Genomic DNA, 25,978 nt, shown 5'->3' with positions numbered 1-25,978 from the left:
TATAATTAATAGGCAAAACATAAGTACAATTATTGTAAACTCTTAAATTACTGATTAATATTTATCTCCATAAATTTTCAGAAGTTACTTAAGTCCTGTGAATCTTGTTTGAAGTTTAGGTTCTGAATTTAATTCAAATTTGAATTTGAATCAAAAAAATGGCTCTGAACTCAATCCAAAAAATTTAGGTTCAAGTTCAAGCTCTAACTCTTGTTTGCTATATGATGTTTGGGCCTAGTCCACTGAAGCTCTATGGGTTGCAAAATCCCTTTTGCTATGAGAAACACTCCTTCTTGTACAGAGCCCTTCTGAAGGAATGACTTTGAAAATATTAAAAATGCCACACAAATGAGGTATTGCAATGATACCAGCCTTCTAACAAACTCTGTATTGTCAAAAAAAAAAGGGGGGGGAGGTTTTTGATACTTTACGATACTCATTTACTTATTGTGAATTTTATTAACTTTTATCATCTCATATTTACTGCCCTCAAAGTCTCTTTTACTTTGTTGATCAAATGAAGCTTTTCTAATAGATACCAAGATTTTTTCTTAAGACTCCAAACTTTCTCTTTAATGCTTATTGATCTCTATTCACTATCAGGAAATTTTTTCTTGATTTGCTGAATAATATTTTCTGTTTTCTAGGTACTTTGGAGGAGGGAGAATAATAAAGCACAATGACTCAGATTAAAGAGTAGAATAGTTACTTTAAAATTTAAAGGATTCTTCCAACTAGTAAGCTAAAAAGTCACAAGCTTTAATTCTAGAATTCTTACATATTATTTATTTAAAACTGTTATAAAACAATTTTACCTGGGTTTGGTACCATTGGTACTAAGGGACATCTTCTGTGATGTTAACATGATGAAACAAAAATCTGAAATATAAAAATAAGAAACAATTTTATGTGATCCAGATGCTGAAAACCATCACCAAAAACCACTGGTAGGCAATCATGGTTAATGCTCCAGTCTTGGAGATCCTAAAAAAAAAAAAAAAAAATTTTTTTTTTTTTTTGGCTGAGGCAAAGCTAGGAAGTGTTTAAGTGTCCTGAAGCTAGATTTGAAACTTGCGTCCTCCTGACTTCAGGGCTAGTGCTCTATCCACTGCACCCCACCTGACCCCCTGAGGTTCCTAAATTTTTTGACTGTTAATGATTTAGCTTCTTTTTTATCAGATATTTGATAAAACATGTGTCCACCCACCCACTACCCCTGAAAAACATGAAAAGGGTTAATGAAAATAATTATATTCATGGAAAATTAAACATAAGCCCAGAGTGGAAAACATTCCAATTTAGATTTTAACTTAACTACAAGATTGAGGTCCTCTGAAGAAAATTGTGGTGTTTTTTACTAAAAACAAATACATTTATTTCCCCCCCAAAGAGGAAGCTGAATGAGGCAGTGAAAATTATTCTGTGATTTCATAATTTGCCCCTTAGCGACCTTCCTTAAGATGAATGTTTTATGAAGTATTATGTAATTCCTGGATGAAAAATTATATTATTTTATGAATTGCCATTATTAAGATGCCAAGATTCTGTCCAGCTCCACAAAGATGATTTAGGGTATTTGTCAGTTCTCTAAACTTCCTTTCTCCATTTCTCAAAATTTCACAACATTATCATTTACTCTTTTCTCTTTTTTGGCTATTTCAGAGGAAAAAGATATACTTATTCCTTATTGTATCTATTTCCCTCCCTTGCCATTGACTTTTTCCATTTTTCATGATCTTGCTCCAGAAATTAATCATTCCTTCTCAAACACAGCAGATCTCTTCCCAGAGAGCGATCCAGCAGCTTCTGGAGACGACAGCACGCTACACCTATCCTCTCCACTGGTTTCTTCTTATTTATTTAGAAAGTGTATAGGGAGTGAAACAACTTTCCATCTTGGCCCTTCTACTCCATGCAGCTACCACTTCATTTCTCCCTTATCTTTGCTTCACTTCTTGATCAAATTTCTGAATTCAGTTCTTTCCCATCCTCCCCTTACCCCTGGTATGTATGTATGGCTTCCCTCCTGCAAATTACAGCACTGTATATAGTGCTTTAGACTGACAAAGCACTTTAGAGAAATTAGCTTCTTTAAACTTCACAACAAATTTATAAGATGATTATAAGATATTATCAAGCTTATTTTACCGATGAGAAAGCTGGTAATTAGATAGGTACAGTGACTTGCTCCATGCCATACAGGTAGTAAAAGAGTGGAATTCTAACTCATCTCAGAATCCAAATTCATCATTTTTACATTACATATCATACCATATGTAGTACTATGTATTGGCAGAAGAAAATATAAGAATAAAAGTTATTACTTACTAAAAATAAATCTTCCAGTGTTGAAAAGAAAATTAGACATAAGCACCCAATAAACTATCATGGCTCCAATGAGAGATACCAGGGAGAACAGTAGACCAGACCAATGACCAAAGGAGCCAAAATAATATTTGCAAACATCTGGAAATTCCCAGTTTGTAGTATCTAATGAAGCTAGGAAAAAAAAAAAAAGTAAAAAGGACAGATTAAGTCAAATATTTCATATTGACAAGTTTTTGTCCTTTAAGTATCTTAAAATGCTTATCACAAGACTGGATTACTCTCCATTGGAAAGGTTTATTTCAGAAGACTTCCTTTATAGGATAATTTCTTATATTTGAATAAAGTATATAATCAGACCATCCTTTCCACTTTGAAAGGACATAATGTTTGATAATCTGACATATACAACATGATACATCTGACAATTCTGGAATTAATTCACTTATTGAAATTTTGTTATTTCTGTAGTGAAATACAACAGCTAATAAAGATATACTTAACATTATGTAGGCCAAAAACTATGGGACCAGAAACTAGCAATGAAAGCTATAAAGTTTAGAAGTTGGACAGTGTGTGGTAAGAACGCTCCTTATATGACTAAAACAGTTGTACACAATCAAGACATCAACTTAATAATAAGTCTCCTCTTTTAGTTTCAATTCTAATGAAATACAATTTCTAAGTAAAATCAAAGGATAGCATCTAATGAATTATAATGATGGAAGAACTTGTGTATCTCTAAATAATTTATTGGACAAGACAAATGAGAGAGGAAGGGGAAAGAAGGGATATAATGTGGAACTCAAAACTTGAAATAAAAAAGTTTAAAAATTGACAAAAAAAAAAAAAAAAAGCCCTTAGAAAAATTCTGTCCTTGTAACAGTACTCAGATGCAAACAAATTAGCAAATGTAATTAATTTTATATATATATATATATATATATATATATATGTGTGTGTGTATATATATGCGTGTATACATATATATGTACATATATATACATATATACACACACACACACACACACACACACACACATATATATATATATATATATATTTTTTTTTTTTAACAATTATCAATTCAGGTCCAATTCACATTTCAAACTGAAAGGGAAAAAAAAAAATTAAGCAAAGTCTTACAATATGCAAACTTTATAAATGTTTGGTGATACTTCCATAATTATATGGGAATATTAAAATTAACTGGCATTCAGTCTTCCCCACAAAATCTTGGCAAAATGTGAAACCAAAAACCACATGGCATTTATTTATAGCTTCCCTACAACTCTGAAAGGAGGCCCCAACTAGCCAGTAAATAACTTAGTTATCAAGTGAGTTAGTGTCTGTGAAGTGCTACATAAATCTTAAAGCATTTACATACAAACCCTTATCATTACAATCATCATTATAATATAATTGCATTGGATTTTTTCAGATGTTATTTGGCCAAGGTGTCAAGTATGTGTCAAATCCTATTTGCAACAATGTTGTTGGTAAAGCTGGATTCTTACTTGCAAAAAAGGCACAGCCTAAGACCCCTCAATAGCTACATGTGCTTAAAGCTCAATGCAAATCTGATAGACAACTAAATTAAAATTAGCTCCTCTTCCTATTAAAGGGATTCCAAATATCCTAAAACAAAAACAAAAATCCTCAAAAACCTTAAGACTAAGAATGGACCTCAAGAAATAGAAGGTAAATTAATTTAGAGAAGGGTCAGAATTAAATAAAAATATCTCCAGGCTTCTAGTTTATTTTGGCCTATTTTGGCTAAACATTTTGGGAACAAATTAGAAAACAGTCTGAAAAATCTATAAGGAAAGAATATCAAAATGTGAAATTCAAAGAAATATTTTCATTGCATTTTTTTCAATATTTTTCTGTTACTATTTCTACTTTTAAGAGAGGACCCTCCAAATTTATATGGAGGATTTGTAGAACTAAAACTCTCATCCTCAATGGACAAAAATGTAAGTTTTGTAAAGATACTACAAGTAAAAATCTCATTTAAAACATATGGCCTTTCTCCTTAACTTCAAGATTCTTTTGAATGGCAAATTGCTTCAAAAATGAATGCATTTTGCAAAGAGCCACATACTTTCTTGTATTTCAAATCCAGATACTACTCTCTTGAACATTTCCAACTAATAAAAGCTTTTTCTCCTTTTGGTAGGGAAGTAGTAAAATGTTTTGGGCTCATAGTGTTGTCTATAGTGTTAGATATGATCCCTGTGTCAGCTAGTTTTTGATTAATTCCTTGTTGTTGTTGTTATAAGGAAAGGTCTCTAAGGGCATAATTATTGGGAATAAACTATATTCTAAAAAGCATCAATTAAACATTAAAACTAAAGTAAAATATAGGTGTCCTAAAATTAAACAAGTAAAAAAAAATTAAATAAAATTTAAAAAAATAAAAATAAAAGTTAATGATTATAGAATGAGAGACAAGAAAACTTTAGGGACATGGTAGATAATCAATAAATGTTTAATGGCTGAATAATACCCACATCAGTGATCTATTTCAATGGGTCAGATTCTTACGTATCATTGTCCGTGATTTTACTACTCTGTAGCAGCAATAAAGTGTTAGAAGACCCATTAGAATGATGATAGAGATTCCAGTGGTAAATCCAGCCTGTATAAATACAAAAATGATTTTATTTGTAAAATACAGCACAAAATACATTGCCAGATGAGCATAAAGTAATTTGTACAGTTATAAAAGAAAAAAACAAAACTATAACTCTCTAAGAAATATCACATGGTGTTAGGATTACTAAGTGAGAACTGAGGTTTTCTGGACAATTACAAGGTGAGAACTCAGGTTGACTTGATAGAGGGGGCAAGCTCATTGGCTGGGGTGGTTCTTCCCAGAAGCCCTTGCATTATCCCACACCCATTCTCTGGGAGAATAAAAGAGAGGACTCTCAGAGAAAGAAGAAGACTCTCTGCATTACATCAGGCCTGACGGGGCTCTCTGCAGGAAGGGAAGTCACTTCTTTGGACAAGAGTTAACAGCAACTGCCTGGAGACAACGGTTCATTACAGGAAGAAGAATCTGTCGGAGAGATTTGAGTAGAAGACACAGCAGATCTCTTCCCAGAGAGTGATCCGGCAGCTTCTAGAGACGACAGCTCGCTACAACATGGATCTATGATTACATAACCCCAGACTCATTTTAGAAATGTACCAGGAATAGCAAATTGGCAGATTCCCAAAAAAGGAATTAGTTGGTGTTGGAGGGGCTACAGGAGGATGGGCATACTAGTATATTGTTGTGAAGCAAATTAGTCCAATAATTGTGGAAAGAAATTTGGAATTTTGAAATTAAAGTGACTAAAATGTCCATACATTTTGACCCAGAGATTTTACTACTACATTCATACATCAAGAGACCACTGATAAGAAAAAAATTCTCACAGTCCATAAAATATCAGCACTTTTTGTGATAGCAAAGAATTGGAAACAACATGGATGCCTCTCAAATGGGAAATGGCTAAATAATGATATACGAATACAATAGAGTTATCACTGTATAAGAAGAAATGAAGAATATGCAAAGAGAAACAAGGAAAGAGCTGCATGAATACTGAGCAAAGTAAAGATGGCCAAGAAAACAATACACACAATGAAAAGAATATAAAAGGTAAGGATTGCAAAATCAAAATAAAAAAGAAGGCTGTAAAGTTACAAAGAACAAACAAGACTCCACAAGATACAAGAATAACCTATTCCACACTTCTGTAGAAGTAAGAGGTCCACAGGTGCTGTACCTTGCCCATATTTTCAGCCTTTTTTTTTTTTTTAAATGTATTTCAGTCACTGATTTCTTTTCTCTTTTTGTGTTCCCTTTAAAAATAGTATTTCTTAAGGAATATTCTGGTAATATAAGAAAAAAAACATACCAAAAGATTTCAATAAAAAGATGTATTTTTAAAATGGCCAGGAACTTTTAAAAGAATAGAATTTAATCCCTGCTAATTATTTTGTGAAGAGTTAATAAAATTAATGAAATTTCTACTAGAACTCAAGATACAAAAAAAAAAAAATTCTTTTTAGGCAAAATTTGAAAATTACCTTACCTGTTTTATTGCCCATGGAATACTTAGTATAGATGTTCCCATCATAGTATTCCAAATCATGAAACTGAAAAAAGCAGAAAAAACTTGATGCTATAGGTTATCATAATTAAAAGTAAATTAGAAATATAGTATAAAATAGAAGTTAGTTTTGGAATCAGGAAGAACTGAATTCAAATGTTCCCTGTCAACTCCTTTTGGTTGTGACAGACGCAGAAAGTACCTTAATTTCTCAGTCTAACTTTTTGGGGCCCCCAATAACAGAATAGCAGGTAGTCTATACTTGTAGAGGGAGTTTTCTTACTAGAATCTATAATACTGAAATAATAGACAGACAAAACAAACACACCATGTAACTTTCATTCCCAAACAAGTTAAGTAACTCTCCAGGAAAATAGGTGAACGTACATTGTGACCAAACTGGTGTTTTTACCATAACCATCGGCATAGTGATCCATTTTAAAGGCAGACCCCAGTGGACTATATACATAGAGATCTTCAGGGGCTGGAAGCACATGATCAGGTGCAATCTGGATGAACCAAAAAAAAAAAAAAAAATCAGTGTGAGCTGATCAGGAGCTACAGTGCTGTGAGACTTCTTTATTCTGCAGTAAAATACCTGAACACTGTCCAGTATATTGTTCACAAATAAATGACATGTAATTCTGACCAGCTAAAAATATTCTTTTTCAAGCTAAATGGGAGAACCTGATTTAATGAGAAGCATGGTTCCAGAGAAATCAGGGTGCACAGAAAAAATAATAAACATTTACCTGGAATCCAATCCCCTAGAACATTCAACTGGCTAGATTTTTTTTTCTCTCTACATTTTTATGAAGAAGAAACTAACAACAATAGGAGATTAATTTTTTAAAAAGCAATCATAAAAGTTCCTTCTAGAAGGCCAAACAGCATTAATTCACTCCTCTGTCTTCTCTATCTAGAGCAGTATATAATGACAACTAAAATTCATAATAATTGTGGCACCATAAGATTCTGAGCTACCTTTAAAATCACTAAAAAAGGACTTGACTAACATTTAGTATGGTTCTGGACTTTGGTCTATTTTAATTTGTATTCTAATGCTCTGAAAAGTAGTTAACATATATCTATCTAGATATTTCTCACTATAAAACTATTCTATATACATATATATGCTCACTATCTATCTACTTTTGTGTATATACACATAGACACACACACACATAGTATTTTTCAATTAAAATATTAAATTAACCAAGCATCTTATTTTGAGCAAAGATTTTTTTTTATAACTTACATAAAAGAATTAGTTCAACCTATCATGAGTTATTTGAATGAAGTTATTTTTTCCACCAATCCTCTTGATGAAAAGGACATATTTTTTCCTGCGATTCTCCATTCTATTCTGAAGGAAGTATTAAACACAAAAGTAAAATGCTGCATGATTTTTAAAAACTATACAAGTACACAATAGGAAAAACAAAGGCTAGAAAATCATTCATGTGAAAATAGAGTGGGAGGAAGGGAGCTAACAAGTCTACAAAGACATGGCACTTCATGCAGCAATGTATGTGTACTATATTCTTGTTAAAACCCATCTGGGCAAAATATTCAGTTTGGGATGCCACATCTAGAGAAGGAAGAAAACTGACAAACTGGAGCATAAGGTTTATCAGGATAGTGAAGAGAAGTGGGAAAATGTCACATATCAATTAAAGGAACTGAAGAAATATTTAGCTTAGAGAAGAGAAAGTTTGAGAGATATGAAAGTTTTAAAATACTTGGGAAGACAGTCACAGAGAAATGAAAAAATTATATTTTTTCTTTGGCTTTTGGGGGCCAAATTAGCAAAAAAATCAACGAAGTTACATTGGAGGTGAATTCAGCTTAATAAAGGGAGAGTTTTCCCAGAGCTCTTAAGAATTATAAAAAAAATTTAAACTAATATTATAGGAAGAAGTAAGCTCCTGGGTTATGGAGAGCTTCAAACAGGTCACATGATTACTTGTCAGGGATGCTATAAAGAAGATTCATGTAGCTGTGAGGGAAAATGTCCCTGGAGAAGTTCCTTCCTTCTCCCTGGCTGGAGTGAGACTTTAATTCAGCCAGAACCAGATTAAAATGAAATTGGGAAATGTTTAACAAAATAAATAAAAACAGAATACTACATTGATAATATTATTTTGTAGTTTTTAAGTCCATATGTGGCTCAGAGGGATCGGTTTTAATTTGAATTTGACATTACTGATCTAGATGACACTCGTATACATGTGAACTTTGCCAACTGTTTTCTCTTTGGTTATCAGGAAAATGGAAAAATATGTTTAATTATTCTGAAGTAACCTCACATATGCACATGCATACACATACACACTCTACATCTCTGGTAGATGGGGACATGTCAGGAGCAGGATTAGCAAATGCTGTGTCCCTAAGAATACTCTGAGGGATCTTACAGATGTGTCTGTGCCAGCAGTAGTGGGATGTTGTTACTTGTCTGTCAAGTTTTGTCTCCAAAACCAAGAACGTAAAAAAATTTAGAAGTCAGAAAAAATAATTAGGTAGTATAGGCTATAGATGTCAGAATTTTAAAGAATGAAGAGATCTATATGAACTAGAGCATGAGAAGCTAACTCCATGGAAGGATGGTAGCAGGTGACTATGTGTTCTGCTGTTTACATTATCGTTTTTTTTTAAAAAGGGAAGGTAAAAAAGGTGTCTAAGACACCACTATTGAGATAACTCAGCAAATTATTACTTTGGGAGGCAGACAATGGAAAGTGGGTCAGATGTTTGACTCTCCCCCACTACCTGGCCTGGTGAAGTACAGCCATAGAATGAAAGAACACTAGACTTGGCCTGTGTTAGGCAGGAAGGCAGGGGAAAAGGCAATCTGGGGCAGAACAAGAGGAAAAGAAGCAGAAGAAATGGGGGGAGGGTAAAAACAAAGTTTGAGTACAAAGACAACAAGGGTATCGTGGATGCTTTGGAAAAAACTCAGGGCACGTCACCAGCTAGACATAAAATTTTATTATTTTCATCATTTTAATGTAAAAATCTAAGGGGAAAAGAGAGAAGTTGTGCAAATAAAAATATAATCAAATGTCACTATGTTATAATATATATTTTCACACTTTAACATTTCTCAAAAACCTATTAGTTCTTTATCGTCAATTTTTTTTGTTTTGTTTTGTTTTGTTTTGTTTTGTTTTGTTTTGTTTCCTCTATTTCTAGACTTCCCAAATTGGGACAATGTTGGGGTCAGTTTCTGAGTATTTCTGGAAAGAATGGCTGTGCCTCTATTTGGTATAGATCTGTATTATCTGAGGTCCTGCCACTATTTTAACTGAGAGTCAAGTTCCTCAAAGATTTTGGAGCAGGGGATGGCATGGGAAGTTGCTGCTAGGGACCCATAAGCTTTCACTGCACTCAAAGCAGTCTGATCTAGATAGAAGTCCTCTTGGGAAATGCAATCACACATCTGGGAAAGTTCCTAAAAGCAGGCACACCACAATGTTTCTCTTCTTTGCTTCCTTTATTAAACAACATGTAGCAGCTCAGTATACTTAACCCAAATGATTTATTTAACCCTCATGGGGTCTAAGGCTAATTTAGTTGAAGTTAAATCTAATATGTTCAAGGTCAACTCATTATATGAAAAAAAAAAAAAAAAAAAAAAAAAAACAAAAAATTGTAGCCTGTTCTGAACAGGCAACACCTCCAAAAAGTCCATTTTTGGCCCTTAAGAGAAGAAAGTAGCTCAGTCCTGATTCAGAAGATTTAGGTCACTCTCACCTCAACTAGCAATATGAAGGTCTAGAAAAATAAGGAAAAAAAATAAAGGTTATTTCTTCCCTCATTTATTGTGGTCAGCTCTTCACTCTAGCTTAATCTGCACCATCAGAAAAAAAGGTTTGTTGGCCAAATTTTTTCTTTTTTATTTCTAGGCTTTCATATATGACTTAAACATCCTTAATGTGATTGTTCTGTGAGAAAGCCATGTTACATTTTTAGGTTTCTAAACAAACCAAGAAAATTACTTTAAGTGTGAAAAGATATTAAAAGAAAAAAGTATGCATATATTCAAATTTCCTTGAGTTTTTAATCTCTTCCCTTTCTTCCTCTTCCTACCAAAACAACCTCTCTCCTGAAATTAAAAAAAAAAGACGAAGCAACTTGTCACAAAACGTGGGGTGATTCCCTATAATAGCTTTATGATTACAAAGGTACACTTTTAATTAGAATTCTAGTCCATCAAAGACCCAAAGTATCATTGGGCTTTCAGAAATGACTACTCTCCCAGAGTCCCTGGGATTAGGGATGATTTAAGATGACATGCAGGATCTCCAGAACTGCTTCTCCTAAAAGTGGAGGACAGTAGTTTCAGACAGAGTGAAGAGGAAAACTATTAGATTTGCTAACATCAGCCTTCTCTAATGCTGCTCTTGGCATCTGGCCAGCTTAAAGTTCAACCAGAATGGCAACTGTGTGGGAACGGGTGTGATAGAGGCTGTGGCAGATTTACTATTTGTTTCAACATGTTATCAGAAACTTAAGCTTTGCCCCTCACCAGTGCTCTGTCGGAAGGAGATGTGAGCCGGTTATAGTAATGAATTCGCTTGTTCATGGCAGAAGCATGGTTACTGACCCTTGGAGTGTCATTAGCCACACTGACGATGTTTGTGGGCTCCACATAAAAAGGTCTGAAAGAAAGAATACACACAAGAAAAACAGTAGTTTGCCAGGATCCCATGGGCCAAAAATTCTGGAAATCAAACATTTCAGAAAAGAACTTTTCATCCTCGCTTTGAAAGGGACTGGGAGGTACCAGAAAACAGCATTCTCTTTTCACTCTTGGTAGGAAAGGAAAGTGTCAAAACTTTTATATTATAATTCTTTTACTTTAAGTTATACTTTATTTAATTTGGGGGGCTGTGGTAACTAAAGGGACACAGAGAAATAACCTTTGAAGCAGTTATTAGGAAGAAATATGGCAACAGTCAGTTTCTATCATTAAACTTGGATAGAGATTTGAATGTTTTCTCGAGAAGTTTTTGGCACCAAATCAGAAGAATAAAATGAAGGAAAGTCCCTTTATTACGGATCATCTTCTTAATGATGCACCAGGATTATTTCCTATGACAAATAAAAATTATATTTCTTGGCTTAGATACATGGTGGGGAACAGACCTTTCAACCATCTCCCTTATAAGGTTCTTTCACAATTAAAGAAATTCAACATCAGGATTCTATTTTGCCTCATTTTCTCATTTCTTATTTTCCTCAAAGAATTTTTTCCTTGTTACTACTATGATAAACTCCCTTTTTGAACATCCCAAAACAGTATGATCTCTATCTAAGGTCCTATCCAATTATAAAAATGCTTGCTTCAATGTTACTGATATAACCTTTATCAGGTCCTGATTCTACAAAAGGACCGAGGTTCTCTGCTAAAGAATGATCAATTTCCACTGAAATTCAAATCATAATGTCTACTTGGGCTGTTCTATCAGAAAGTATATCTACTTTTCCATTTCTAATTATGCATAGAGCTGAGCAATAAAACCCCTAGAAAAAATAAGATTATCCATCAGCTTTATCCAACTCTATCATTTAAAAAAAAAAAAAACTTTGTCATTTTTAAGATTCTGAAGAATTTTTTAAATATTTAAAGTGCTTCATCCATTATTGAAGGCAGTAGTGGTGTGGCTGATGATCCCACATGATGAAAGTTGCAGAAAACATTCCTATGCATGTGCAGGGCAAGATAGATAGTCTTTGAGGTTCCTTCCAATCCAGAGATCCTATGATTAAATCTAGTCAATACTTATGCTTCTCAGTATCAGGAGAATATTGTACACAGTAACAGCAACACTGTGAGGTGATCAACTATAATGGACTTAGCTCTTCTCAGCTTTACAATGATCTAAGACAATTCCAAAAGCTCATGCCATCCACATCCAGAGAAAGAACTGTTGGAGTCTGAATACAGATTGGAGCACACTATTTTAACTTTTTTTTCCATAGTTTTTTTCCCCCTTTTCTTCTGTTTCTTCTTTGACAACATGACTAATATGAGCGTATGTTTTATATGTATAATGTGTATCATATTGTTAACTGTTTCTGGGAAAAGGAAGAAAACGAAGGAGAAAAAAATGGAGCTCAAAATCTTATAAAAAATGAGTATCAAAAATTGTTTTTATATGTAATTAGAAAAAAATACCACTAAAATGCATTTATGCTTCTCTTGCTGTGTATCTATGTTAATTTCTATGATATTACCTTGCAGTTCTTAATACTCTGCCTACATTTGTTCTCTAAGTATTTTGATTCTATTCAATTATGAGTTTGAATTCTTTCTTGGTCTTCATTTTGTTTTCCCCAAATCATTTAATTTTTTAGAGGTAAACAGTAAATAAAAACTTAATACAGTGTTAAAAGAATGGAATGGGCTTATTAGCAAATTCAAAAAAAAAAAAAAAAAAAGTCTTGAGAATGAATGGGCCAGGATTTACAGGCAAGGAAGGTAAACCTAAAATAATTATTCTGTGCAAAATGCCCTCTGCATCCAGAGAAAAGAACTATGGAGACTGAATGTATAATGAAGCATAGTATTTCACCTTTTTTTGATGTTTGCTTTTTCTTTGCCATGGTTTTTTCCTTTGTAGTCTGATTTTTCTTGTATAACGTGACATATATGGAAATATTTTTAAAATGATTGTACATGATTAACCTATAAGAGAATGCTAGCTGTCTTGAGAAGGGAGAGAGTAAAGGAAGGAGAAAAAAATCTAAAACACAAAATATTACAAAAAATGAATGTTGAAAACTATCTTTACATGTATTTTGGAAAATAAAATACTGTTGAGAAAAAAAAAAAAAGAATTACCCTGGAAAATCTATTAACTTTTCCAGCTATTATGTACATAAAATTCTTTCTCTACATCAGTTTAATACCTGATACAGGTATTAAGTGTGTTATACAACACACTTAAGTTCAGCAAATAGTTTCTTTGCTCCATTGATAAGGCCTGATATCTAGTGACCTGCTGTTTTCAAAGCTCATTTTTGTAAAGCTTTCTACAACATCTAACATTACTGAACATGTCTCCTCCTGAATACTTTGTCCACCCACGACTTTCATATCATAGCTCTCGACAGAGAAAAAAAAAAAAATCTGACCATGCTACTCTTTTGCTCAAGGAACTTCAGTGGTACTCTACTATCTCTAAAATATTCTCCCCCCTCCCATGATATAATTTAAAACCTTCCAGTTTGTCATTTAAAGTCCTTCATACTCTGGCTCCAATCTATCTTTCCAAGTTTATTGTGTATTCTTTTTCATACATTCAATATTTTAACAAAACTGGCCTATCTGATGCTCTTCAAATGTGGCACATTTCTCATGCTGTGCCTTTCACAGGCTGTCCCTCACATCTAAAACATACTGAATTCTGTACCTCTGCCTCTTAGAGCCTCTAGCTTATTTCAAGGACAAAATTATGTATCATCATTTAGAGGAAACTTCAGGCTCTCTTCTTTCTCAAGCTGCCAAAATTGAATAACATGTCTATCTTTATTCTAAAACCCTCTCCCCTCGCAAACTTCCCTGTTCCTCTCTAGGGTACTGCTGTCCTTCAAGTCTCTGATGTTTATAACATTAGCACTGGTCTCTACCATTCCCATTTCCCTTCACTTCACATATATAATCTGCTGCCTTATCTCATCATACCTATGTCCATTTCTCCTTTTCTTACTACTCCTACAGCCCCCACCACTGATGAGGACTTAAAATCTTTCTCCTGATTGACCTGCAAGGGTCTTTTAGCTTAATTGTCAAGGCTTTCCTCACTCCAATCTATCTTCTACAGAATTGCTAAATCAGACCACATCACTCCCTATTCTAACTCCAGTCCCTATTGCTCTAGAATAAACAAACTCCTGTTTTAAAAGCCCTTCCCAAACTGTTTCTAGCATTTCTATACATACTCCCCTTCTTGTATTCTATAGTCCAGCCAATATGGCCTTTTCTCTGCTCCTTATAGTGTTCTATCTTCCTTTTCTGCCTATTCAATGCCATTCCCACAGGCTAAGAGTAAACTTCTTTTTAACCATTGCAAATAATTCATCTTTTGCTTCAAGATTAAACTCAAGATCTCTTTATACATGAGGCATTTCCTGATTCCCCCCAAATGTTTGTGCCCTCCCTTATATCAAGCAATCATATTTATCTTGTATATATTTTTATATATTCATGTTCTCCACCTTCATCCTCAATTATATAATCTCTTTGGGAGCACTGATTATTTCATTATCTTTTATTTCCAGACCCCTAGTATAGTTCAGATTCTTAATAAATACTTAATAATTATGTGCTTATATATTGTAACTTATTGTAACTACCTTTCTTTCCCACCCCTTTCCCAAGAATGTAAGTTTAAGGGAAGGGGTTATTTTTCATTTGTGTCTGTATTTTCAATACCTAGCACAATGGTAGGTGTTCAATAAATGATGACTGGATTAGTCTGACTTTTTTTTTTTTAAAACAAATTCTTCATCATTTGAATTAGCCTTCTATTAAAAAATCTTCAACATAAAGTATCCTATTATATTGGTTTCTATTATAGCCTTAACAGTTACTTATTATCCTACAACATAAAACATATTAGGAGTTAACCATATAAACAAGTTCAGATATCAAATTCTTCTATAATCTACTTATTTTGAAGAGTCTATGGTATAAATATATATATCATCCACTCAGTTGCTCTTAAACTACTAAAAAGCTGTCCAGGAAGTGCTAAATTTATTGGCTCTTGACTTTTCACAGAGATATTGCCACGAGTTCAGCTGGCTTGGGAATTCTGAAATTACATTATGGCTATGGAATTTTTCCTTTTTAAAGAGTTCTGATGGAGACACTGAATGTTTGTATAAGACAGATACTTTGGAATCCCTTAAAAATAAACTTTATTTTCATTAAATACACAGTCCCAACATATTATAAGTGTGTAATTAGAAACAAATGTTTTTAGATCAGTGAAATAAATTATTTTTCCAAACCAAGGTAATTTTGATTTGCAAGGACTAATAATTATCATTTTACAAAGAATTATTAATTAGAATATGAAACATTTGAAACTGGGACTGAATTTCATTTGCTAATACTTTCATATGAAAATATTTAATTCTCTTTAGAACGACAATATTCTCCAAGCTGATCTAGAAAGTACACCAGACTGAGTCTTGCTTAGGAAATGTAAGAAAAAAATCATTGAGAGTCATTATTCCAGCCCAGTTTGACATAGGAACACAGGACGACTGAGGATACTGAGGAAAGGAGCTGGCCAGGAATATACATAGGAATATTCTAGCACAGGGTCACCAAGTCAAAAAGAGATCTACCACCTAGTGCTAGCAAAAAGAAACCTAAACTTGTATAGGATAAATGAAGAGGTGTTAACTGGGAATCTGTTGCTCACAGACCAATTCCAGGTCACAGATCCAAGGGAGAATGAGTAGAGGCCAATTCTCCTATTAGTAGCATTCTAGGGTAAAAAGCAGTTATGTAGGTGCCAGACTGTGTACCAAACAAAGAGCAAGTTCAGAAGCAAGCAGCACCAGGAATGTGGTTGTGACCACATTGTCAAACTGGAAAATTGAAGAGAAATAGCCAGGACAGGAATCCAAGACCAAAAGGAAATCTATAGTTCTGTCACCAAGAACTAACAAAGTTTTCCAGCTGACTAATAATTACTAAAAACAGAAGCATTCTACTGGACCTCTAAATGGGGCAAAACAACAAGCATGTTTGCTCAGACCCAAACCAGTTAAGGAATTTGAAAATCTCAGACCAGAGCAGGGGAGGGTAGCGGGAAGAAGAGAATCAAACTTTGGCCTGGATGGGATCATTTTGAGAATCTCATAGGATGAAAAAATCTGCAGAGGAGGAAAAGAAGGAAATGAAAAAGTATAAGGTATGTTATATAGCAAAAATAACAAATTTGGTAAAAAGATCAAGGAAAGATAATTTTAAAATCACTGGACACCTGAAAGTCATGATCAAAAACCGATCCTAGATATATTTTAAGAAGTTATTTTTAAAAACATGTCCAAATTTCTAGAACTAGAGTAAAAAGTAAATATTGAAAGAATCTACCAGTCACCTTCTGAAAGAAATCCTCACATGAAAACTTCCAGGAACATTATAATCAAAATCCAGCTTTCAATTTAAAGAAAAATGTTTACAGTCAGAAAGAAAGAACTCAAATTCAGAGAAATTACAGCTAGGATCTGATTTGGCAGTCACCACTATTAAGGAATAGAGAGCTTGGAATACAATATTCCAAAAGACAAAAAATATTGATAGATTGAGCACACATATGTATACACACACACAAACACACACACACACACACACACAGATACATATATACTTGCAGCCATTAATAATGTACACAACAAAACTAAATACAATCCTACATTTGGAGATGTGAAATGGACCTTTGTTAGAAATATAGAATTTCCAAGCATTCCTGAGAAACAAAAATTAAGGTTGCACAGGAACTATAAATTACAAAAACAAAAATCAGAAGTATAAAAAGGCAAACATGAGCAAACAATCATATGGAACTAAACAAATATAAATTGTTTATATTCTAATATAGGTTTCTCTCTGAACTCTTATTATCAGAGATCATATAGGAAATTTAATTAGACAAAAAGTCTGGATTTCATCTTGATGATCTTAAAAGAAGACTAGAAAGGGAGAGTGAGAGCAACATATTAAGCTAGGAAAGGGAGAAAAAGACTTGGGAAAATTACCCTAATTTGTGTATGCAAGAAGTCTATACAAACAAGAAGTAGGGTAAGAAAGTGCAACTTGCATGTCATTATCTTCTAAGCTGCTCAATAAAGGGGAAATGTACATATAACTGAGTACAAAACTACAGTTTCCCTAAACAGGGAAACAGGAAGGAATATGAAGAAGGGAAAGTGAATAATAAGTGAAAGTAGATTAAAGGAGGGATTAGATTTTTTAAATACTATTTTTTTCCAGTTACATACAAAGACATTTTAAAAATTCATTTCTCTCCCTAAGATGATAAACAGTTTGATATAGGTTGACCGTGTATAATCATGCAAAACATATTTCCATAAGTCATGTTGTAAAGACACAAATCAAAAAAATAAAATAAAAACAAACCAAATCATAAAAAAGTGAAAAATAATATGCTTTGATGTGCATTCAAACTCTTATCAGTTCTTTCTTTAAATGTGGACAATATTTTTCAAGAGTCCTTTTCAAGAGTCTTGGATCATTGTTTTGCTAAAAATAGCAAAGTCATTCATGGGCATCACTGCATAATATTGCTATTACTGTGTACAATGTTTTTCTGGTTCTGCTCATTTCACTCTGTATCAGTACATTTAAGTCAAGATTTTTCTGAAGTCACTCTGTTCTTAATTTCTTAGTTTCAATTTTATTAATCTCTCCTTTGAGTTTCAGAATTTCTAATTTGGTATTTGATTGGAGTTTTTTAATTTGTTTGCTCTTCATTTCTTATAGCATAATAGTATTCCATTACAATCATTTACCAAAATTTGTTCAGTCATTTTCCAGTTCATGAGCATATCAAGTTCCAATTCCTGGCCATCATAAAAAGAGCTAGCTCTCTATCCTCCCGAAAATCTCTTTGGGATACAGACCTTGCAACGGTATTGCTGGATCAAAAGATATACATAGTTTTAAATTGCTCTCCAGAATGGCCGGATCAGTTCATATCAAATTGTCTTAATTAGTCCACCAACAGTACATTAGTATTCAATTTTCACATATCCCCTTCAATCTTTATCACTTTCTTTTTCTGCGCAATCTGACAGGTATGTGGTGGTATCTCAAGAGTTGTTTTAATTTGCATTTCTCTATTTAGAGTATTTTTTTCATATGATTATAAATACTTTTGTTTTCTTTCCCTAAAAGTGTCTGTTCATATCATTTGTCATTTGGAGAGTGATTTGTATTCTTATGAATTTGACTCAGTTCTCTACATATTTTAGAAATGAGGCTTTATCGGAGACATTTGCTAAAAAAATTTGTTTCCCCTCGGCAATAAGAGCCGAGAAAGAGATTCAAGGAATTAGAGTAGGAAATGAGGAAATCAAACTATCACTCTTTGTAGATGACATGATGGTATACTTAGAGAATCCCAAAGACTCTGCTAAAAAGCTATTAGAAATAATTCAGAATTTTAGCAAAGTGGCAGGATACAAAATAAATCCACATAAATCCTCAGCATTCTTATATATCACCAACAAAATGCTACAGCAAGAGATACAAAGAGAAATTCCATTCCAAACAAATGTTGAGAGTATAAAGTATTTGGGAATCCATCTACCAAAGAATAGTCAGGAATTATATGAGAAAAATTACAAAACACTTGCCACAAAAATAAAGTCAGATTTAAATAATTGGAAAGACATTCAGTGCTCTTGGATAGGCCGAGCGAACATAATAAAGATGACAATACTCCCCAAACTAATCTATTTATTTAGTGCTATACCAATCAGACTCCCAAGAAACTATTTTAATGACCTAGAAAAAAATAACAACAAAATTCATATGGAAGAATAAAAGGTCGAGAATTGCAAGAGAACTAATGAAAAAAAAGTCAGAGGAAGGTGGTCTAAGTGTACCTGATCTAAAGCTATATTATATAGCAGCAGTCACCAAAACCATTTGGTACTGGCTAAGAAATAGAACAGTAGATCAGTGGAACAGATTAGATACAAAGGACAAAAAAGGGTACATCTATAGCAATCTAGTGTTTGACAAACCCAAAGATACCAACATTAGGGACAAAAATTCATTATTCGGAAGAAACTGTTGGGAAAACTGGAAATTAGTATGGCAGAAATTAGATATGGACCCACACTTAACACCATATACCAAGATAAGATCAAAATGGGTCCATGATTTAGGCATAAAGAATGAGATCATAAATAGATTAGAGGAACAGAGAATAGTCTACCTCTCAGACCTGTGGAGGAGGAAGGAATTTATGACCAGAGGAGAATTAGAGATCATTATTGATCACAAAATAGAAGAGTTTGATTACATCAAACTAAAAAGTTTCTGTACAAACAATACTAATGCAAACAAGATTAAAAGGGAAGTAACAAATTGGGAAAATATTTTTTAAAGTAAAGGTTCTGACAAAGGTCTCATTTCCAAAATATATAGAGAACTGACCATTCTCCAATTGATAAATGGTCAAGGGATATGAACAGACAATTCTCAGATGATGAAATTGAAATTATTTCCACTCATATGAAAGAGTGTTCCAAATCACTACTGATCACAGAAATGCAAATTAAGACAACTCTGAGATACCACTACACACCTGTCAGATTGGCTAAAATGACAGGAACAAATAATGATGAATGTTGGAGGGGATGTGGGAAAACTGGGACACTGATACATTGTTGGTGGAGTTGTAAAAGAATCCAGCCATTCTGGAGAGCAATTTGGAACTATGCCCAAAAAGTTGTCAAACTGTGCATACCCTTTGACCCAGCATTGCTGTTATTGGGATTATATCCCAAAGAAATATTAAAGAATGGAAAGGGACCTGTATGTGCCAAAATGTTTGTGGCAGCTCTTTTTGTTGTAGCTAGAAACTGGAAGTTGAATGGATGTCCATCAATTGGAGAATGGTTGGGTAAATTGTGGTATATGAAGGTTATGGAATATTATTGCTCTGTAAGAAATGACCAGCAGGAGGAATACAGAGAGGCTTGGAGAGACTTAAATCAACTGTTGCTGAGTGAAATGAGCAGAACCAGAAGATCACTATACACTTCAACAACAATACTGTATGAAGATGTATTCTGATGGAAGTGGAAATCTTCAACATAAAGAAGATCCAACTCACTTCCAGTTGATCAATGATGGACAGAAATAACTATACCCAGAGAAGGAACACTGGGAAGCGAATGTAAATTGTTAGCACTACTGTCTATCTACCCAGGTTACTTATACCTTCGGAAGCTAATAATTAATGTGCAACAAGAAAAAGGTATTTACACACATATATTGTATCTAGGTTATATTGTAACACATGTAAAATGTATGGGATTACCTGCCATCGGGGGGAGGGAGTGGAGGGAGAGAGGGGATAATTTGGAAAAATGAATTTAAAAAAAAAAAGTTAATAAATAAAAAAGTATTAAATTACCAAAAAAAAAAAAAAAAAAAAATTTGTTTCCCAACTTTCTATTTTCCTTTTGATCTTGGGTACATTGGTTTTGTTAATGTAAAACTTTTTAATTTAATATAACTAAAATTATCTTTTTTATATCTCATAATTCTCACTCTCTCATTTGATCACAAATTCTTTCCTTCTCCATGTAAAATATTCCTCATTCAAAGAGGGATTAGCCCAAAGCAAAACAAATTCTAAGGATGTACAAAAATAATTTACAGCAGTTTTTTGTGGTGGCAAAGAATTGGGAATTGACAGGGTTCCCACAGATTGGGAAATGAACACATAAGTTGCAGTATATAAATGTGATAGAATATTACAATGTTGTAAGAAATCATGAAGGGGATAATTCCAGAGAAACTTAGGAAGATATGTAAATGATGTAGAGTGAAATCAGTGGAACCAATAGAACAATTTATATGACAATATGATAAACAACTTTGAATAACTTAGGAACTCTAATCAGGGTAATGATCAACTGTGTCTTGAGAAGACTCATGAAATATATTACCTACTTCTTCATTGAGGTATAGGTCTCATACTGTAGAAATGAAACTTTTTTTTTCCCCCAATTGGACCAATGCAGGAATTTGTTTTGTTTTATATCACGTTTATGAAACAGATTTTGTTTTTTCTTCCTCTCTCCACTGTGGAGAATTTTTCATGAGAAAGGAAGATTTTTGCTGATTGAGGAAGAAAATTAATTCTGAAAATTTGTGTGGGGCACTAAGGAGTGATTTGTCCATGGTCACATAGCTAAAATGGGTCAAAAGATTCAAAGGCCTACCCTGTTTATTATCCTACACTACTTCTCATACAGAGCAAGGTAGTATTTAATAAATGCTTATGGAATAAATTCATCTATTTGACCATACTTTTAAAAAAGGGAATAATTAAGAGTATGATTTTCTGAAGACATTTTCAATGTTAACTAGAAGAAACCATGTTTTTGTTAGCTTATATAATCTTACCAGCATGTCAAGGCTCAAGGAACACAGGAAATATGCTTTCAGGATGCAACAAAATTTCAAAAATACTTTTAAAAGCAGAATTTCAAATCATATTTTTTCCCATTTAGCACACTTGAAAATGAAAGGTTTTTTTTAATTAATATTTTCTCTCTATGATATATGTTTAAAATCACCCCAAAATTCTTAGCCCTTTCCTTTTACCACAGGCTTTTAAAATTTCAAGTGTTATAATAATTTCATGATTCTTAGAGACTTAATAAATAGTTGTTAATTGATAACTGAAAAAAAACATACTTCCTTGTGTTCTTTTTAATTTTTATTTTTGCAAACAATCAGGGTTAAATAATTTCCTTATATTCTTAAATGCTGAGAACTCCTGCTAGATTATTTCTATGATGGCCCAATATAGGACACAATGTTCATCTTTTGAAACAGTATCCCAGAAACAAACATTAAAAATGACAAATTGTACCAATATATCATTCTTTTATCTACACAATGGGATCTTCTGTGGCTGCCAAGCACTTTTTTTTTTTTTTTGAGATAAATAAGGGAAAACAAAGGAGTTGGTGCCTGGAAATTCCCTGGCCCCTTGTGAAAACATCTTGGTGATCTTTAGCTTGCTGACATGCTTTTCACTTCCTACCCAGCTGAAGTCTCTCTTTTGGAAGTTGTACCACATCCTTTTTCACACTATCCTGACTGAATTTACCAAAGATGGCTAATTCTTGTGGTCCTAGTTTAGCTTTCTGATTTGTCCAGGCAAAGTAAATTTCTTAGTAGTCCCAAGTCTTGATCCTCTAAGTTCAATAGCACCCTGATTCACACTCAAGGTTTTGCTTACATTTCCCTATAAAGACTGGTTCTTTCCAATATTCTTCATTACCTGGGAACTACTAAAACTTCTGACAGTTGCTAAGCTTATTGGTACACTGTAGTAAAATATTCATTGAGTCAGAGGTGTTTAACCTTATTTGTTCTTAAACATAAAATCTTAACAAGACAGCAATTAAATGCAAACTTAGCAATATTTTATTATCATTCTCTAGAGAGAGAAGGTTTTGGCTGATACTTTAACTTAGTACAGGACAAAGCATATACACACACACACTTATAAATATATATGCATAAATATATACATACATGAAGTGTTCCTAATATCTTATTCCAGTTTTGAGCTATAGAAACTTAAAACGGCACTAAAAATTCTAGGACATTATGTATATATATATTTACTTATTTTTTATATTCAACAGAGATTATACTTTCTAAAATGTATCAATATGGCTAAAAAACCCTGAATGAATTTATTAATAGGAAAAACTCATCCATTGTGCATAGTCATCTTGGAACATTATGGTTATTTTGTTTAATTTAGATATTATCCTACGACAACCAAATTACTGGGCTATTTAGTCAAAATCTCAAGTTTCTGATATTTCTCTGGTTCTTCTCTTCTGAATTTTCCTTAGCTTAATTGTAATATTCTTCTCTAAAATGTACTGTTCTCTGGGAGCAGGTTTCTTGGGGGGCTTCTGGAGGCAGTCTTAGTTTCAGTTCAGAGTAATCATCCCAAATATTTGCAGTCAAGAATTAAAGTTCAAATCCTTTATTGTTTCCTTCAAAGTCTTGTCTCCTTCCTTGGGCCGGTTTAATTTTCTTAGAGGCCTGTCTCTCTCCTTGATTCTGAGACCTCCTGCTGCTAGTCCTTCGCCTCTGCCAGCTTTTGCCTCTGCCAGCTTCTGCCTCTAGTTTCCTCCAAATGTCTCCAAATCCAAAGATTTGTGCTTAAGCCTTCAGCCACAACATAGGTGGAAGATGGAATGAATCTGTCTCAGCCTGAGAGAGCTTCTAATGTGCTTGTCCTTTCTGGCCCTGACAGTTCCTCCTTATATGTCACACTGACTATACACCAATCATTACATCCCTAGAAAACCATTATTTGTTGCAGGATTAAATCAATGCTAAACTAGATTTAATCACTGTCTCCTCAATTACACTTAGCACCTTGTAAGAATCCTAACAATCATCTTGTTAAATTAAATGATTGCCTTCCTTGTAAGAGAAAATGAAGAAAGATAAGTGGCTACTAAGAATGCCTAGTTAGATTTCAAGGGGGATGGAAGGAAGAAGTTCCCAAGATGAAATTCTATTAGATACTCAGTAGCAAACAAATAATTTCAATCATGGACAAAGGGAGCCAATTTTCAAAAATTTCCTCAAGCCAAGTAACCATATTCATTAGTTGTAAATTTCACTTGTAAAATTTTCATGGAATCCTGGTTTGTAGTAAAATAGTTGTTTCTAGTTTTGTTTTGTTTTCCCCAGTCTTTAAATTCAGAAAGTATTGTTTAAAAACCACTGTACCAAAGTATAGATTTTTATTTTATTTTATTTTTAGAATTTTTTAAATTTTATTTTTTTATTATAGCTTTGTATATACAAAACATATGCACGGGTAATTTTTCAACACTGACCCTTGCAAAAACTTCTGTAAGGATAGATTTTTTTAAAGCTACTAAGCAGTTTGTAACATGAAGGCAAAAGTACATACCTATCAATTTTGTAACAAATCACATGACGAAATTGAAATTGAAGTTAGGTGCCATGTATGAATACTTATTACTAAACATCTACATAAAACATTTTCATTCACAACCTTAATTTTATAGCTATTACAGTTGAGCAATCATTCATTTAGTCTGTACCTTGGTTTAGAAGGTGATTGGTAACAAATACACCATGCAAGAGGCTCAAGAATGTGGGTTAAATGCCCATGAGAACGGGGCATTCCAAAAGACTCCCCTGCTGTTTCAGAAATTTAATAATGAATATGCCAAAAGAACTACAAGCAAACTATTTCAACTTACTTAGGAGCAATAAATCAAGGAGCAAATGGTTAACGTGATAGTTTTACATTGTCTCACTAAAGTATGAATTAAGGAAAAGTTTCAGTCTATAGAATTAAGATCATCTGTTATTCTCCTTTTTCACCAAAAGGTATTTGAGAAAAAAAAAATTCCTGTCTAGTAACTTAAAATGTCTTCCATGAAAAAAAAAAAATTACTAAGAAAAATACCAGCCTGGGGCAGCTAGGTGGCACAGTGGATAGAGTAGCGGCCCTGAATTCAGGAGGACCTGAGTTCAAATCTGGTCTCTGACATTTAACATTTCCTAGCTATGTGACCTTGGGCAAGTCACTTAACCCCAATTGCCTCAGTTTAAAAAAAAAAAAGAAAGAAAAAAAAACAGAAAAATACCAAAATGATAAATTTAGCTATGGTTACTTTCTGTTAGAATTCTTACAAGGTACTAAGTTGATTGTCTAATTTAGCATGGTACTTAAGAGTTCTCTAGTTCAGAGTTCACACTTTTCACACCTTTAAGAGAGGACAAGCCCACTCATGGACTTTGGGAGATTCACAACTAGGATTGACTTCCAGGAGATTCACAAGGCAGAAACCCACAATCCCACACTCTTGGAGATGGAGTCTGATTCATTCCAGATTTCACCATTGTGCTGGCTGGAGACATTAGGACAAGAGCTCTTGGGAATCAAGGGGAGAGATAGGCCTCTAAGAAAGCTAACCAGTCCCCAGGAAAAGATTCAAGATTTTGAAGGACACAATAGGATCTGGAGTTTAACTCCTGGTTGCATTTGGAGTGATTACATTGAACTGAAAATAAAGCTGCCTCCAGAAGTTCCCCAAGAAACCTGCTCAAAGAGAACGATTACAATTTAGAGAATAGAACATTACAACTTTCCTATTAAATTAGAAAGGCAGTCAAAGAAAGAATGATGAATTTGGTAAATAGCAATTAAGACAAGCCTAATATTTTTATATATTTGATTTTCCAAAGAAACACTAAAAATATAATTCTTTCACTTTATTCAATTATTTAGAAACAAATAAAAAACCCATTTCTTTTAAAATTATGAAAATAGAATGTTATTTCCATGTTGAAAAAGAAAGTGTACCTGGGTCTTTCATCCAGGTAAATTCATATAAGAAAGTAAAGAACAGTTAAAAATTTTAGTGTAACTCAAAATAGGGAATAATATAGAAAGTTCTTTTTTGGGTTATTTCTGAGAAGACACTACCACCGGGTGATATACGTAAACTGCATTAGTATATACTGTTTTTTTTACCTCTTGTGGCACATATCACTTCAGTAACCTGGTAAACTTGTGGACTCTCTTTTAGAATGTTTTTAAATGCAAAAAAATGAAACACATTAAAAATTACAATGTAAACCAATTACAATGAAATAAAATTATTAAAAAAAAATTTTTTTAAAGCCTACAGATCCCATCTCCTATTCTACACACATCAAAAATACAACTACAGAG

At 33.3% G+C, this 25,978-nt stretch overlaps 1 protein-coding gene across 1 annotated transcript in view; it reads right to left on the bottom strand.

Moving 5' to 3' along the window:
* SLC38A9 (solute carrier family 38 member 9) overlaps nt 1-25,978 on the bottom strand; it is a 90,021-nt gene that overhangs the window by 50,993 nt on the left and 13,050 nt on the right. Inside the window, 7 exon segments of the mRNA XM_074282500.1 lie at nt 808-841; nt 843-879; nt 2,325-2,499; nt 4,873-4,966; nt 6,414-6,477; nt 6,819-6,940; nt 10,963-11,095. Of these exon segments, the coding sequence (XP_074138601.1) occupies nt 808-841; nt 843-879; nt 2,325-2,499; nt 4,873-4,966; nt 6,414-6,477; nt 6,819-6,940; nt 10,963-11,095 (659 nt within the window).

The sequence above is a fragment of the Sminthopsis crassicaudata genome, chromosome 1 (genome assembly GCF_048593235.1).
Source record: "Sminthopsis crassicaudata isolate SCR6 chromosome 1, ASM4859323v1, whole genome shotgun sequence".
Taxonomy (NCBI): domain Eukaryota; kingdom Metazoa; phylum Chordata; class Mammalia; order Dasyuromorphia; family Dasyuridae; genus Sminthopsis; species Sminthopsis crassicaudata.
The sequence above is the reverse complement of the archived record's forward strand: the minus strand, read 5'-3'. Positions and strand labels throughout refer to the sequence as shown.